The sequence below is a fragment of the Lolium rigidum genome, chromosome 5 (assembly GCF_022539505.1).
Source record: "Lolium rigidum isolate FL_2022 chromosome 5, APGP_CSIRO_Lrig_0.1, whole genome shotgun sequence".
Lineage (NCBI taxonomy): Eukaryota > Viridiplantae > Streptophyta > Magnoliopsida > Poales > Poaceae > Lolium > Lolium rigidum.
In genome coordinates, this window is record NC_061512.1 from 240,335,298 (window position 1) to 240,352,777 (window position 17,480).

Below are 17,480 nucleotides of genomic sequence, written 5' to 3' on the forward strand. Positions count from 1 at the left end.
TGATGCATGCCCACAATCTTATGCAATAGTTTTTCTCACTGGAAAGTTTCCATGATGGCTATGGCCTACGGCTGTCCTGATTGAGATTAGTACTCGTACCCACCATCTAACTCCATTACCGTCCATTGATGCCAAAATGGTGCTAAACATCTGCATTGACTTCTATAAAAAAAAAGGAATCTGCATTGATGCCAAAATGTTCTTGTGTTTCCCTTAGGATTAATCAGAGGCATATAGATAGGAATAACTAAAAGGAGGTCTTCATCATGTGCCGGTGGTTTTGCGGCAGAAATTTTCATCCTTCACAAGGTCATGGTGAATATCATGAACGTGAAAATCAATTCCGTTCCCGCCCGGATGAGAAAGAGCTATGTAGGCGTGGGAAGAGGAAAGAAGGTACCACTCAATCCTCTATTGACTTTTTTTTTGCTGTTTAGTGTAATTTAACCTGCCTATATTCAATTCCATTGAATTTGAGGCTCTTAATGCCACCGGGGAATGGGTTTGCAACTCTTGTGGAAACTTGAGGTTTAGTTGCTTGGTTTAAACATAGTCGTTTTGGGTTCTCCAGAATCATATCATCCACACTTTCGGTGATTTTATCTTACATATATCCAGGGCATCACGGTGTGCTGAAAAAGTTGTGGTATCTCTACACCTTTCGGGAAAAAAAGATATCGTTGACTCATAGGGAGATTGCAATAATCGTTTCATACAATTTGATGCATGGTATCTGCTGGGAAGACTTGCAGGAACTGGTAAATTCTTAATTGGAGATTAGCACACTCCTAAACACGATCTGAAAATATGTAGCAGGCAGAACTAATGGAACCGTAAACTTTAACTCACGGATCGTTGCTGATGTCGGAAGGAAACATATCCATAAAACATATACGTATAAATAAGACACGTCTACCTCTTTATAAAGACACACTGATGAGGCTGTGCTTTATGTTAACCAAGCTTAATCATAAGCTGACTCGAACTTTTGTACCACTTCCAAGTAGCTTGCTTCAAGCCATACAAGCTCTTCTTCAATCTGCACACTTGCTTCTTATCTACAATCATGAATCATTTTGGTTGCTCCATGTATATCTCCTCCTCTAGGTCACCATGTACAAATACTGTCTTCGCATTAAATTGTTCAATTTCCAAGTGTATGGGGGCAGCAATGCCAAGCACAACTCTGATCGAAGACCTCTTGACCACCAGAGAGAATATCTCATCGAAGTCAATACCTTTATTCTGTCTAACCAATCTAGCGATACACCTTGGATGTGAGGTACACCCACTCAGTGCTTTCTTGCCCTTTTGAAAAGACACCAGCTCAAAAGTGTCATTCTCATACTAGGATTTCATCTCATCCTGCATGGGTTCCGACCATTCATTCTTGTGCTCATCGGACACTACCACCTCATAGCATGAGGGCTCATCTCGCATCAGTCATCAACACATATTGATGTAGTGGATATTTGGTGGAAGGTACTCGGATCTCCTCCACTTCTATCCAATTGTTGCAACGGTGGGGAATTAGGTGGATTATCATAAACTTCATCACCATCTCCATCAGATGGCTGGTCATGTCCTTGACTTATACTGCCTTCATCAGTTGCATCATCACTATCTTCTCTTTCTTCAATTTCTTCTCTTTCTTATCCCTTCGTTTTCTTTTCCAATAGAGGCTAACCTTGTTTTTCGTCACTCCAGCTAGTGGTGGCTCGAGGGGAGGTTTATCCTCTCCATTCCCTCATGTGCAATGTTCAAAATAACCATCGGTCATAACCGACAAAAAAAAATAGTACGCTATTTTGGTTTTTTAACGGCGCTATAGCGTATTTAGAGAGTGAACACTATACTATGCATATTTGTCTCACTACGACTCTAATCCCGCTATTAGCGGCACTATGCATGCTATTTTTCATAGCGTTATAGAAGCGCTATTTTTCGCAGAGAAATCACTACTAGGGAAAGGCTTATAGCCGCACTCCTTACCGCCGGCAAATACGAGCTGAAGATGCCGGCGGTAATACCTTCCAGGGGGGCCTAACAGTACCGCCGGCGAACACGTAGGACGGCGCCGGGGGTAGCTCCTTTACCGCCGGCGAAACGAAAATTGAGGCGCCGGGGGTGCAATGGGCCGCGGGGTCCCATTTGGGCCTAGCCTTACCGCCGGCGTATTGGGCCCAAAGCGCCGGGGATACTGGGCTCTACCGCCGGCGAACGCGCGCAGTAGATGCCGGCGGTATTGCCGAGCCAGGGTGGGCCACCTGGCCTTAACTTACCGCCGGCGTTTTATGTTGTAGGCGCCGGCGGTAACGTGCCCTACCGCTGGCATTTTGGGTTGTAGGCGCCGGCGGTAACGTGCCCTACCGCTGGCATTTTGGGTTTTAGGCGCCGGCGGTAACCTGGGCATGTCCATTTAATTAGGACGACCGACCAGCCACCTACCACCACCCACACACACTCATATGTGATGACAAATCAACCCAAGCACTAGTTAGCTCATTCCCCCACCCATTTTAGCTATTTCAACCAATAAAATATGATGTATTTGAGCAAATCATGCACTATCTAGCCCCTCTAGCATGATTTGCATAATCTAGATCTAGATCTATGTCCTCCCACCACCTTTTCCACTAGATCTAGCTAGATCTCTCCATTTCTTAGATCTCTAGATCTCTCAAGCATTAAAGTCGACATGTGGCGTCTCTCGGGTGCTTTTGGACGTCGCGGCAACTAATAGGTACATAACTAAATGAGTAGAATGTTCATATGTTGGCGAAAATTCGCGGTTATATCACTAGTACTAGTGGTGGCAAAAGGTGGTCCATATATGTAAATGCATTGTTTTGCATTTGTTTACGCGTGCAGGAACATTGAGTTGCCAATGTTTTTGCCGGAATGTTGATTAACTTCCGTTCCGGCGAATTTTGGAACTCCAGCATGACAATATTTAGCAAAGGTCATGCCGAATTTTTTCCGTGAAAACCGAGACGGCGGTGTAATCAATTATCTTGTCTTGTAGGCGGCGATGGTCATCGCGATGAGGGAAAGCGTCGTGGATAGATACGTGGAACGCGCGACGGCCTACATGTATCGAAATAAGCGAAAGGATATAATGTGTCCTTGTTGAAGATGCAAGCTAGGATCGTTGTTTGACCCCTTCTCAGGCATAGTGAATCAACACCTGCTCAGGTATAGTTTCATGGAGGGGCATACTCAGTGGATGAGTGATGATGGAGATGATGATATCGATGGTGATGATGATGGAGATGATGATGGTGGAGATGATGATAACGAAGGTGATGGAGAGGATGCCCCACACGACAATGGAGACGAGGTTGAAGAGGATGGCGCACACGTTGATGGTGATCAAGAAGGTCGGGAAGAGCATGCGGCCGACGAGGACATGAGTAGAAATACCCCGCTAACCGTGGCCGTGCAGGACCGTCATGTTCAGGAACTTCTTCTCAGCAACACATCGACCGACCCCAAAATCGCTGGTAGACGGAAGGCTAAGCTAGATCAACTCGAGGTAGACTCGAGAACTCCGTTGTACGATGCAGCTCGTGGGACGGAGGAGAGCCGTCTGAGATACGCTCTCGATATTATGGAGATGAAGGCAAAGCACAAATGGACGGACACAAGCGTGGACGAACTCTTCGGATACTTGAAGATCCACTTTCCTAAAGATAACACGTGTGCCGGTAGCCTACAGGAGGCCAAGAAAATCGTGTGCCCTCTCGATTTACCGCACCGAAATACCACGCATGCATCGGTGGACTGCGTAATATATCGGAACGAGCATGCCAATCTCGATACATGCCCACGGTGTGGCGAATCTCGATACAAGAGAGGGACAAAAAAATCTCCTCGAAAAGTTGTGTGGTACTTCCCGCTCACGCCCCGTCCGCAGCGGTACTTCGTGGACCCCAAGGAAGCAAAGCTCATGCGCCGGCACGCGGAAAGAAAGGAGGCGGTGATGCGTGATGTAGAACGGGTTGAAAACCCAGTGCTAACACACCCTTCGGATGCAAGCCGATGGAAAACATTAGACGATGAGTATTACGAAGAATTCGGGAAAGAACCAAGGAACATCGAGGTTGGGTGCGAGCACCGACGGACTCAATCCGTTTGGGAACCAAAGCAGCAAGCACAGCACACTGGCCCGTGTTTGTATGGATGTACAACCTCCCTCCATGGCTATGCCGGAAGAAGAAGTACATACACATGAGTATGCTAATCCAAGGGCCGACGCAGCCAGGGAGCGATATCAACCTGTATCTGGAGCTATTGAAGGAGGAGCTAGTCACTCTGTGGGAGGAAGGGACAGAAACTTGGGACGCCTACGGACAAGAAACTTTCCGTATGAAAGCCGCACGGTTGACGACGGTGCAGGACTATCTTGGATACGGATATATCGCGTGCCGGGTGTGCCACGGACACAAGGCATGTGTGAGGTGCATGGAAAAGACGCCGTTTTTACAGCTGGGCAAGGATCCCGGGTCTTCAAAAACCGTCTACATGAGGCATCGAATGTGGCTTCCCAAGAATGACCCGTGGAGGAAGCGTGGAGACCTGTTCAATGGGAAGGATGAGGTCGAGGGACCTCCACCTAGGAGAAGCGGCGAAGAGATAGATACTCTGTTGAAAAACTGGAAAGACTGCCCTCCGGCGGGTAAGATAAAGATCCGAAGCGGAAGAAAGGAGACAAGAGAAAGAAAAAGGAACCCGGGCCGCTCTTGGGGGTATGGAAAAGGAGGTCCGTGTTTTGGGACTTGCCGTACTTGGAAGATCCTCGGTACGCCTCATAGCCTTGATGTCATGCATATCACGAAGAACGTGTGTGAGAGCTTGCTTGGCACGGTGCTCAACATGCCGGAGAGGACCAAAGACGGGTCGAAAGCAAGACACGACCTGATGGCCCTTGATATCAGAAAAGAGCTTCATTTCGCCCAGGTTGACCAGGAAACCGAGGAGGAGGAAACGGATGGTCGCAAACGCAAAAGGGTGGCCAAGCAGCGCGAAACTCCTCGCCCCTCCTGCTTCACTCTAAATCCCGATGAGCTCGAACAATTATTCAAGTGCCTACTAGAAGTCAAATTTCCTCTAGGCTACGCGGGGCTGATACGCAGATGGCTGGACCCGACGAAAAAAATCTTCGACAGGATGAAGTCTCATGAGCTGTCATGTCATGATGACGCAGATACTTCCGGTTGCTATCCGAGGGATAATGGAACCGCACGTTCGTGCGACGCTAACTGACCTATGTAACGTCTTCGACGTCATCACTCGAAAGTCGATAACCGTCAAGAAACTCGGGAGGCTGCAGGAAGAGATCGTCACCATCCTATGCGAGATGGAGATGTACTTCCCGCCCGCATTCTTTGACATCATGGTCCATCTCGCTGGTGCATATAGTGGACGATATCGAGGATCTTGGGCCCGCGTTCCTTCACAACATGATGGCGTTAGAAAGGATGAATGGCTTCATCAAAGGATACGTTCGTAACAGGGGCACATCCGGATGGAAGCATCGTCCGGGGCTTTCTCACCGAGGAGTGCATCTCTTTCACGCAAGAATTATTTAAACGAGGACGACCCACATCCGGTTGGATTGCCCGCCAACAAGCACCTCGGCAGATTCGAGGGAGTAGGCCACAACGCCGGCGGGGAGGGAACTCGACGCGGATCAAGATGATAGGAGAACAGACTTTAATAGGGCCCACTTAGTAGCACTACAGCACATGAACGAGGTAGAGCCTTGGGTGGATCAGCACATAAACATGATCAAGAGCAGGGCTGACAAGCCGATGACGGAAGAAGAGGTATTTAGAGCGCACAACTCCTCTTTCGCGAGCTGGTTCAAAGACCAGATTGATGCCAATCCCCCACCAATGGCAAGCGGCGTAGACAAAATGATATTAGCCTTGTCTTGTGGGCCCGCCCCCAACCTCATGACTTATCGGAAATACGACATCAATGGTTACACATTCTCCACAGAGGAGAGAGACAACGAAGCGACTATCGGAACTCGGGTGTGACGATGGAATCGTACACGGGTGAAGAGAAGAAAAGGTACTACGGAAGGATCGAGGAAATCCGGGAGCTCGACTACGTCGGGGAGAAGCTACCGATGTTTCGTGTCGAGATGGGCTACGGACGTCACAAAAGAAGATGCGTATGTCACCACCATGCGACTGCCCCCCAAATCCAAGACCAAGAACCCCACCGCGCAAAATGAGCCTTGGGTATTGGCTAAGCACGTCGAGCAATGCTTCTTCATAACTCGACCCGTCAAGGCCCAGCCGTGTTGTCGTAAGGAGAGGAAAAAGGGCCCTCGTCGGAATGGATGGAGTTGCCGACGAGCAAGACTTCGACGGCATCGTCGGAGACCCAATGATGGAAGAACCCGATGAAGACGATAGAACCTACACACTAAGAAGAAGAAGGACGACGCTACCTAGGTCAAGTGTTCCTCCGTACACAAGGAGTCGCGACGATACCGGTGGGGTCACAAGGACCAAGCGGAAGGGACTTTGAAGTCATTTGTGTATTTATAATAATTATCTCTCGAACAACCATTTGTCCTTCTCAAGTGTATCCTAAATTTATGTCTTGGTTTTTTATCGGATATCCTCGAAAGGACTTTGAAGTCATTCAAGAATTAAAGTCCTAAATTTATGTCTTGCAATTTAATTATCCTTCAAGTATATTCTAAAAATGACTAGAAACAACAAAAGAGGTCTAGGAAAGGGATAAAAAAATGGGTGGCTTTTTTGCGCCCGTGGGATTCGAACTCCCGATGCTTGCAGCTATGCCCAATTGAGTGGAACCACTCTGCTATCGATTCGTTTTTGAATAACAATATGGTTTACGGAACAAAAGGTGTATCGCGCGCCCTGTGAAAAAAAAACTAGTTACCCCCGGCGAATTGGTCGTTTCCGCCCGTGGTAACTCCACATGGACCCACCTGTAAGTGGCTGAAACGTTACCGCCGGCGGTTTCGCAAAAACGCCGGGGGTACGCGTTCCAGGACTTAGGCGTGTGGCCGTCGTTCCCCACGGCCAAATCAACCACGCAGTCGATCCGCCGCCGTCGTTGCCCCTGCCGCAGTCGATCCGCCGCCGTCGCTGCCCCTGCCGCCGTCGATCCCTCCACCGCGCGGTGCGCCCTCTCCCCTGCCTCCCTCTCTCCCTTACCGTCGTTCCCTCTCCTCCTTCCTCACCGTCGCCGCCTCCCCAGCACCTCCGCCGCCGTGCCACCGCGCTCGTCGGCCACCAGCAGGAGGAAGGAGGCCGCCATCAGTAGGAGGAAGGAGGCCGCCATCGTCGGCCACTAGCAGGAGGAAGGAGGCCGCCGTCGCTGCTGTCCCCCACCCCCACGGCCGCTGTCGAACTGCTGCCGTCGCTGCTGTCTCCACCGCAGGTGCGCCCCTCCCTCTCTCCCTTGCCGTCGTTGCCCTCTCCTCCTTCCTCACCATCGACACGGAACTATCTAAGGCTCCATTTTCCATCACGTGTGATTTTAAGTAGTGCAAGATCTCCACTTGTGAATACAGCATAGAGCTAGCAATTATCTTGTGAATACAGCATAGAGCTTGCGGCCAGATATTTCAGACTTTGTACACCTTGATGATGTTTGTACTTGTAATGAATATTAACTGGTTTCTAAGGTTTCACTTTCTTCATCAGTTGCACTTCTCTGTCTGAGCCCGTTTTCATTTTTAGTACCTGGTGCATGAATGTTGCCAAGTATATGGGCATGACACTAAAATTTCTTGAAAATGTCTGATGACATCGTTCAGAGTGATAGCAACTCATACTGCACGAAGTGCAGTACAAGCAATGACGCTACACAAAATGTATTTATCGGAAGAATAAGTTGCATCGGGAGGTTGTCGGCTTCATTGTTTGTATTTAGGGTGTTTGAATAATATAGTAGTTCAGTCTAAGTATTCCATGCTTCCTATTATCGAAAATCTGATGTAGCAAGTAGGAACTGCCAAGATTAATTATGTTGATGCAGTATTGTGCATTCTTATTTGACATTTCTAAGCCCAAATAGGTGGATGCATTGCTCTCTTGGTTTGCCCTGATCTCCACTTATTTGAATGGGGAATTTGTGTCTCAGGTGACTGGGATTTTACCGTTTTGATGATAACATAGCCACTGCTTGCAGTTGCTGTTGACGCTAATGGTACCCCTGTTTCAGTTTCTTTAAGTGGTTGTGCAAGAATGAACATCATCCTGTGGATGGACCAAAGAGCTGTCGATCAGGCTGATCGAATTAATGTTCGCAATTCCCCGGTATTTCAGTATGCGTGGTGAGGGTGTCTCCCCAGAAATACAGACTCCAAAGTTATCTGCTTCCCTGGTGTTGCATTGTCCAACATGGGCTGATTAATTTAAGAATATGTTATGAACAACATGGTATATTTAAGTTACCTAAATACATACTAGTGCAATAAGAGCTAAATTGTGATGTTGATTTCCTGAGAAGCTAGGTGTTCAGTTCATTTATTCTGGAGTGTAGAAATGTGATCTGCAGGTACATTGAGTGCCAATGTTTCGCCGGAATGTCGATTAACTTCCTTTCCGGCGAATTTCTGGCACTCCGGCATGACAATTTTAGCAAAGGTCATGCTGAATTTTCGCCGTGGATTTCCACCTAGTAGTGTTTTAGAACAAGTGCTATGTAACTACCTTCAGACATACTGATGGAGCTATTAGTTCAAGGCTGGACTGCTCTCATAAGATCTTAGGCTGTTATAATTATGTTTAATTACTGCCTGTTTAATTGAGTACTTTTGATGCTACTGGTTGTTTTAGCTAGTTTAATTACTGGCTATTTTAGCTACTGGCTGGCTATTTAATTGATTACTTTTGATGCTACTGTATGCTAGTTTGTGCAGTGCTAGGTACATATAGCTAGCGATGTCGTCTTCTGCAGACCCCAACGAAGACGTTGACGGGTCTTCTCAGCGGAAGTTGGATGAGCACTACAGGCTCATGGTCTCGGATCAGCTGGAGGAACTTCCGGGCAGCGATGACGGGTCCTCGGAGGAGGGGATGATGAGATGGACAACGATGGTGAGGATGAGAGGGCCGCTGCCGACGAGACCACCGACAGTGGCGTTGCCGGGGGTAGCTCGGATACTACTACCGAGGCCAAGAGGAAACGTAAGCAGCGGCGCCCAAACAGGGTCGGCACCACTCGCGACATAATCACCGCGGTGGACGCCAAGACCGGTCTTCCTATTGAGCCCAAGCACGTGGTGAAGGGGTGCGGCCTCCAACTGGGAGCAATCCTTCGGGACGTCGTCGACGTCAACGAGACGAAACTCCGAACCAAGAAGAAGCAGCATCTGCAGGCCCAACTCCTTGCGCGGCTGCACGCACGGTATGAGTTCCCTGTGGAATACAGGAACGAGGATCCCAAGGATAACATCGTGAATAGACGAGCCCTCTCTAAGTTCTCCAAGAACCTCAGCGGTTATAAAACCATGCTGAGGGGATGCTTGGTGACAATGAGACTTGGGAAGAGATCCGGCGCCACTTCCCGCGGATGACGCCTGGAGCGAGTATAATAAATTCTTGGAAAACGAGGAGCTCGAGTACACCAAACGACAATCGACACTGGGGAAGGAGCTGGCGGATAAGAACATCGGTCACCACAATCTCGGTTGTCGTAGCTTCGAAGGCAAGCAGCCGGTATGGGACAAGGAGGACCAGGCCTACATAAATGCTGGTCTCGAGCCCCCTTTTGCCAAGTACAAAGACCCACTCTTCAGGGCATATCTCAGGTCCCGATACCATCGAGAATTGGGTGGGAAACGTGTCACGAAACCTGATGTGGTGGTGGGAGTTGAGTTGGTCGCCGACGCGAAGGTGATGGCACTTGAGAAAGCAGTGGTAAGCAATTTACCGGCTTATTAATTTGATACTGCTCACCAAGTCCATTACATTCTAAAATTGTTCATGTTACTTCGGCGAGTTGACGGAACAAGCAGCCGCCGAATCAGCTGGCTCCTCGTCCCGGACGTCGGCCGGCAAAGTCCCGTGGGACACGCCTTTTATCAGGGGTTTGAACACCGTGAAGGCGCAGCCGCTTTTGGACAAGCCCCACCGTGTCCCCGGCGCCGGAGGAGGTCGCAAGCTTGCCGACTATGGCTTGGACGTGCCCGCAAGCACTAGGGAGTCGCGCCAGGCGCAGAAGGACCGGGAGCACGAGGCTCTTCTGAAAAATGTGGCCGACTTGGAAACAACCATGGAGAAACGCGTCAGTGCCGAGGTTCAGCAACGAGTCAGTGCCGAGGTTCAGCAACGCGTCAGTGCCGAGGTTGCTAGCAAGGTCGATGACGCGCTGGCCAACGGGGTCAATGAAATCATCCCCGATCTTGTGCTCGTCGATGAAGAATTACTTCGACGCCGGCGGTAAGGGACCGATGCCGGTTATCAGCCTAGGCGCCGGCAACTCGGACAACCGGCCTCCAACTAGACACGCTCAATGCACACCCAACTTGGTGACTCCACCCGCCGGCAATGTCGGCGCTAGAGAGGATTCGCCGGACCCGGGGGCCCCGGTACTAGCCCCCGGTCACCTGCACGCCTGGCCTCGGTCCTTCAATGCGAGCCGAGCTCGACGCCCTCACGGTAATTAATTTAGTCTCTCAAGCTCTACAAATTAGTTACTTTGTCGTCGCCCTCTCTCGACCTACACATGTTTTCACGGGCGAACGCGACTCCTTGCACCTTGCTACTGAATGTGGACAACAAGTTGAAGGCTGTAGCGAGCGGCGGTGTCATCCTGCCAACACGGCGGATTTTCCACTGCGTCGGGATGGATGATAGCTTGAGCCGGGTTCGCGTGAACCGGTCGTTACCGGGATGCCAAGACCTCCATCCTCCTTATCAACCCCGGAAACGGAAACCCCGCTCACTCTCGGGGACCTCAAGAATCACATCCTTCTATGGCCGAAAGCCCTAATTCGGCTGAACACCGCCGCCTCGGGTTCGGAGGCAAGCTATGGCATGGTCACTCCTCGGGATGCGACGGCTGCCCCGAGTCCTCCACCGGCTGGTGGTCCTTTTGGGCCCGATAGCCAGCCCGACGGTCGGCCCGAGAGTCGGCACGGAAACGCGTTGGACATCGATCAAGCTCCAATCGATACGTTCATCGCTGAGATGGAGGGCGACGGGGTTTCTCCTTACAAGCCACCCGCCGATCGTACGCTAAAGAAGAAGTTGTTCCTTTCACAAGAAACTCCCGAGCAGGAAGACACTACCGCCTTCACCGCTCCACCCCGAGTTGGGCTTACCCCGAGGACACTCCTTGGTGCGACCACGGAGGGTATGAAACAAAACGCCACTCCCGGTTGCGGTAAGAAGAAGGCCGGGAAGCGGAAGAAGTCCGGAGATGTTGCCGCAAGCAAGAAAGTGGTTAATGACAAGTTGCCGACCCCGTGGAGGAAGATGCATCACATAGGCCAGCCTATGCTGCCGGCACACATTGTCCAGCAGGTGACGCCGGATATGAGGAGCTTGCATGATACTTGTTCTAATGAAGGAGGACCTACTTCTTCGAGATAGAAATCCCTCGTACCCGGTTTTGACGGCGAAGGTGCCCACTGGCTTTGGCTTTGTCACCACATACCTCGCGGACTTGATGTTCATTCGACATGAAGACATCTTCGGGCTCTTGAACATGCAACAGCTCGGCCAGAAACTTGGTCCGCCTCCTATCGCTCAGCATGGCGCACGATATCGCCATGGAGAACACAGCGCACATCGCTATCATGGACCCCTTCTACATGACTCCAGCTGTCGTCCGAACGAACAAGCGTTTCTAGCGAAGTACATCAAGGATTTCTTGGTGTTAAACAAGGATAAGAAATGCTTTGTCATACCATATTTCCGCGAGTAAGTATTTGGTTACTAGAGTACCCTCTATTACATTCTTTCATGAATTTCCTTCATAGTTGATCGAGTATGATGGTTTATTTCCATTTTGCGCAGATTCAAGTACTTGCACCCTCCTCCTCTTTTACCCGTATCATTCGGATGTCGGTTACCTCGACTCCGGGCTTGATCCGGACAAGGACTTCACCGACATTAAGTCTACACTTGATAAAGCCCTCAGCGGCTTCATAGCCGAGGTTGGCATCGACAAAATCGAGGCATGAGAAGAAAGTGAAAGGTTGCTATGTGTGCAACCACATAACCAAGTTCCCTGCCTCAAGCAATCGGCGCATGACAATGGGATGGAGGCCTGGTTTGCCATCCTACGGATGAGGTCGATTGTAAGGTCTCGAAACGATCTCTTGTTGCCATCCGGTCTTCGGCGGATGTCCGTGAACATGGCGGACACCACCGATGAAAACGTGAGAGCCGAGTTCCGTGCCATCCAGCGGACCATTTGCACAATACTGTGGAGGGATGTACGCGGTAATGGTGGCTTGTTTCACTATGGTCCCGAACTTTCTAAGGCCGAGATAGAAGGCCGATTAGAAGATGGATATGACGACAGAACATTCAACACGCTCGAGGGCATCCGTCCCTTCCCGCCGAAGCCGACTTGACTCAAACACTTTTGTCCTTTGCAAATGTTAGTCATAAAATTACTTAAGTAATTTCCATGCTTTTTCTTTGCACTACTCTATGTTATATCTCTCTCTACTAATGTACTAACAACTTTCATTTCTTTTTTCTGTGTTTGCATAGATGACGTACTATGTCGTCTACCACGGCAGGGTTCTCGGAGTCTACGAGGACTGGGAAGACGCAGGAGGCAGGTCCACCGTTTCGGCGGCAACGGCTACAAGGGGTACACCACTTTGGAGGAGGCGGAAACTCGATACGCCAACTTTCGAGCGGGACAGAGGAGGGAGATGTGGAGGACCCCTTTCATCGTGATGATGCTTGCCGCCACCGTCTCTCTAGTTTATTATGTCATTGTTGTTTAGCTAGGTCGTCGAGTGGACTTATATCTATTTGTGTATCTTGTGCTACTTCGAGTCGTGATGGTTGAACCATATGGTCGACACTTGTGTTATTGATGCATGCATGCATGTTGTGGACATTTCGGGACTTTCTAATGATGTGTATTGCCAATGATGTTTATCTTGCATCTGATGTATATCTTGCTGTCATTCTTGTACTTGCCTGTATATTCTGTGTATATGCTATGAATTCTGGTGTATATATTGTCTAATTCGAGTTTTATTTTTTTGCTCCTGTTCATATTACTGCTGGCGAAATGGGAAGGCGCCGGCGGTAAGGACCTGATGGTCCTGTCAGTATTACCGCAGGCGAAATAGGAAGCGCCGGCGGTGAGGACCTGATGCTCCTGTCAGTGTTATCGGCTGGCGAAACGGGAAGCGCCGGCGGTAACATCCAAGCCCCGGCGAGATGCGAAGGCGCCGGCGGAAACGCTTACCCCCGGCGAGTGTGTAAAACGCCGGCGGTAACGGCTACTTACCACCGGCGAATTGGAAGGCGCCGGCGATGAGGCATTACCACCGGCGAGGTGATCGCCGGCGTATGCGAAGGCGCCGGCGGTAAGCCATTTTAGGACGCCGGCGGTAAGCCTTTTCCTAGTAGTGAATAGAGCAGTCAATTAGCCATTTTAAACCTTTCAGCCCACTAGTTCTAGACTATGGTTGTTGAATTGTTGACGTTACTAGTTAGGCTATAACAGTTCTTTGTCTTTCATTGTGATATGAACTTTTTCATTTGATTTATTGATCATTGCCATTTGAACATTTTTTTAGTTGCCAAAATCCTTCGTATACATGCTATATTTATCTTTTTTTGTGAAACTCTAGTTTGTTAAATAGCGTGCTATTAGCACATTATAACGTGCATAGCGTATTTTGGAATGCCACGCTATTTCATTTAGCGCGTAATTTTTTTCCTTGGTTATAACCATAACGGGTAGTGGGAATTTGCACTTGTTTGAGCCGCTTAAAAGGCTTCATAAGGTCATCTCCTCACAGCCCACATGAGGAGAATACCCAACAAGTCCTTCCCAGGTATTCCGTGAAATGACTAGCAACACTTTACCATCTTTTGTCAATTGATTTAGAACAATTTAAGCATGAGCACAAAATTTTGATCTATGATCTTTAATGTTACGACATACTCCCTCCATTTGAGATTATAAGGCCGGTGCGGATCCCTTGATCATCAATTTGACTAACATAATATGAATTTTAAGGCACACAAATTATATCATTAGAAAGTAGAGTGCTTGAACTTTTTAATCATATATATTTTGTAATATATATCGTGTATTACGTTGATCAAATTTACAATCTAGGTATACGTGCCGGCCTTATAATCCCTAACAGAGATAGTACAAGCAAAGCGAAATATATGTATTGTGTAATGCAAAGTCGCGCATTCTCGACATTGTTTTTTACACCTTTTGTGATTATCTTACCTATCAGCTGAACCATCTAACAATTTTTCATGTGTTAAATATTTTTTATTTAATTTGTGTTTCTTATGATAAGTGCTTTGTTTCTAGGTATCCTATAATTTTCTGCTGTGCTTTTTTTTGTTCGGGCCTAAAGTTGTATGTAAACATATGGTTAACAGAAAATGGCTTTGTTTCCAAAAGTGAGACAACAAAAGCACCTCCTCCCATTGAAGTACCTGAAATTTCACTTGACGAACTGAAAGGAAAGACAAAAAACTTTGGGTCAAAAGCTTTGATCGGTGAAGGTTCAAACGGGAGAGTGTATTATGCTATTCTAGACAGCGGAGAACCTGTTGCTATTAAAAAGCTTGATACTTCATCAGACCCTGAGCACGATAATGAATTTCTTACACAGGTATAACATGAAGCTTTTGCTACTTATGATAGCTTTACTCATGATTAACTTCTTTGTTCTTTTTTTTTTGGTTGTAGCTCTCGATTGTGTCAAGATTGAAACATGAAAATTTTCTGCAAATGCTTGGCTACTGCGTGGAAGGAAATCAACATGTGGTGGTCTATGAATTTGCTACAATGGGTTCCCTACATGATATTTTGCATGGTACGCTTGCTATGTCTTGGAAAATGATTGCATGTTTTTTCATTAGACCTACCATAATCAAAACAATTCATCTTGGAGACTGGTCTGATTTGAAATTGTTTCTGCTTATTTGTGGCAAACAAGGAAGGAAAGGTGTCCTTGGTGCACAGCCTGGCCCAGCGAAAGAATGTGTTGAGGACTACAGAGCAAAACTTGACTGGATGCAGCGGGTCAAAATTGCTGTAGATGCTGCTAAGGGGATTGAATATCTCCATGAGAAGGTTCAACCTTCGATAGTCCATCGGGACATACGATCTAGCAATGTCCTTCTATTTGAGGACTACAGAGCAAAACTTGCAGATTTTAATCTTTCGAATCAGTCTCCTGACATGGCTGCTCGTTTGCATTCCACCCGTGTCCTTGGAAGTTTCGGCTATCATGCTCCTGAGTAATTATTCAACTTGATTACTTGAGAACATCATATGTATTTGCAGATTAGTTCCTTTCGAGCATAGAGATATCACCCCATAAATTTTTTTAAACCATGTTTATTTTCTTTCATATTAGGCACTCGTGAGTTGTGATAGACTGATAGTATTATTCAGAAAACATTCAATAGCTAAACAAGACTTTCATTTCAAAACAATATTTATGGTGGAATGAATAGCTTTAGTTCCACCTCCTCTTTATTTTCACATATGCAGATCTGCCATTGCACTAGGTTTGATTTAATTATTAATTCACACTATTTCTTGCTTCATTTACGAAGTGCTGTTTATTGACAATGCAGGTATGCCATGGCTAGCCTGCAAAGTCAGAAAAGTGATGTATATAGCTTTGGAGTTGTCCTTTTAGAGCTTCTGACAGGAAGGAAACCAGTCGATCATACAATGCCTAGAGGTCAGCAGAGTCTAGTTACATGGGTGAGTATTTCTGTATTTTGTTCCTAACAATTGATCTCACAATATCGCAATACTACAGTATTCTATATACGATTTGTTTGCCTACTAGTACAACTTAATGGTAAAGACAATAACTTCAAGTAAAAAAATCTAAATAAAACGAAGAAAACGGCAACAAGAGTCTAGGGTCTAAAACACCGACAAAATTACCCGGTTTGAACTTCTGGGAGTCTGAAATTAGACTCCTGCAACATAAGTGTAAGGTAAACGATCATCGAAAAAATGGGCAGAATTTGAATCAAAATTTGCATATTTCTGAATGGTTGATACTACTTTTTGTGGACACAGGCAATACCTCGTTTGACTGAGGATAGAGTGAAAGAATGTGTTGACCCCAGGTTGAAGGGCAAGTATCCCCCAAAAGGCGTTGCTAGGGTCTGCCTCTTCTTCCCTCCCTTCTCTGTGCACGCACGCACTCTTACACTGTCACTACCTAAGAAACAACTTGAAACAAATTTGAACACTGAATGGTTTTTTCCTGTTGATTGCAGCTTGCAGCGGTGGCAGCGCTCTGCTTGCAGTACGAATCAGATCATAGGCCTAGCATGAGCATTGCCGTCAAGGCACTCTCTCCCCCTTTTCAGCATAAACCTCAACCTTCATCAGCTGTTGCGCCTAATACAACAGATGACTTTTGTAGTGCCGATACATCCTTTTCAGCATGAGTTCACAGTACCCCTGCTTTTACCGAGTTCAGCAGCTGGCTTCTGTTCTCGTTGATTTTCTGTGTGGTTTTGCTGAATGATGTGTTGTCGCATTCGTTTGGCCCATGCGTGCGAGATGTGTTTTCTTGATGATCACCTCAGTAATCGTGTTCTGGGTTATATATAGTGTACTGTGGGGATTGGGGAAGGATCTAATAATTGGTTCATGGCTTGATGTTCCTGGGTTTTCCTTTATATTGTGAATTTGAGCTGATAGTGCACCCACCGATTGTATAAACTGTCGAACCTAATTCTTTTGCGAGACAATGAGAAATGCCCACATTCTTGTCCATTTTATTACCCTTTTCTGTTATGAGTTATGTCCGAACTCCGTACACCGGATACTATTGTTGGCCTAAGCGGAGGCAGATATCTAGGAACTGTGGTAAAATCTCCATTTTCCAATTAATAAACTCATGTAAATGGGTTGAATTGTCCATGCAATTCTGTGGTGAGAGATGGTGCGGAAAATACCTTATGATGCATATGGGATGATAATGTGATATCTAGTTCTGTGATTTTAATAGGTTATGAGTCTCTTTGGTTCAAAGGATTTCGAAGAAAATTTTGTAGGATTTTAATCTACAGGATTGCCTATAGGGTCTATTTGGTTCAAAGGAATAAATCCTCAATAATTACTATGGACTAATTTTCTACACTACAATTTCATATGATTGCTAGCAAGAGATAAACCTCTTATAAAATTTTCCTACGTGTTCATAATAACTATGATATGTACTTAATTAATATAGAAACTCATGTAGAATTCTACATGTGATCATGACATTCTAGTCA

At 47.1% G+C, this 17,480-nt stretch overlaps 1 protein-coding gene across 1 annotated transcript; it reads left to right on the forward strand.

Annotated features, from left to right (window-relative positions):
- Nucleotides 1-257: 257 nt before the first annotated feature.
- On the forward strand, nucleotides 258-16,646 carry LOC124657331 (PTI1-like tyrosine-protein kinase 1). Its single transcript, XM_047195902.1, has 7 exons — nucleotides 258-396; nucleotides 14,601-14,836; nucleotides 14,914-15,040; nucleotides 15,164-15,467; nucleotides 15,810-15,942; nucleotides 16,270-16,356; nucleotides 16,473-16,646. The coding sequence occupies exons 1-7, from the start codon at nucleotides 267-269 to the stop codon at nucleotides 16,644-16,646; spliced, it is 1,191 nt and encodes a 396-aa protein (XP_047051858.1). The 5' UTR covers nucleotides 258-266.
- Nucleotides 16,647-17,480: the final 834 nt, after the last annotated feature.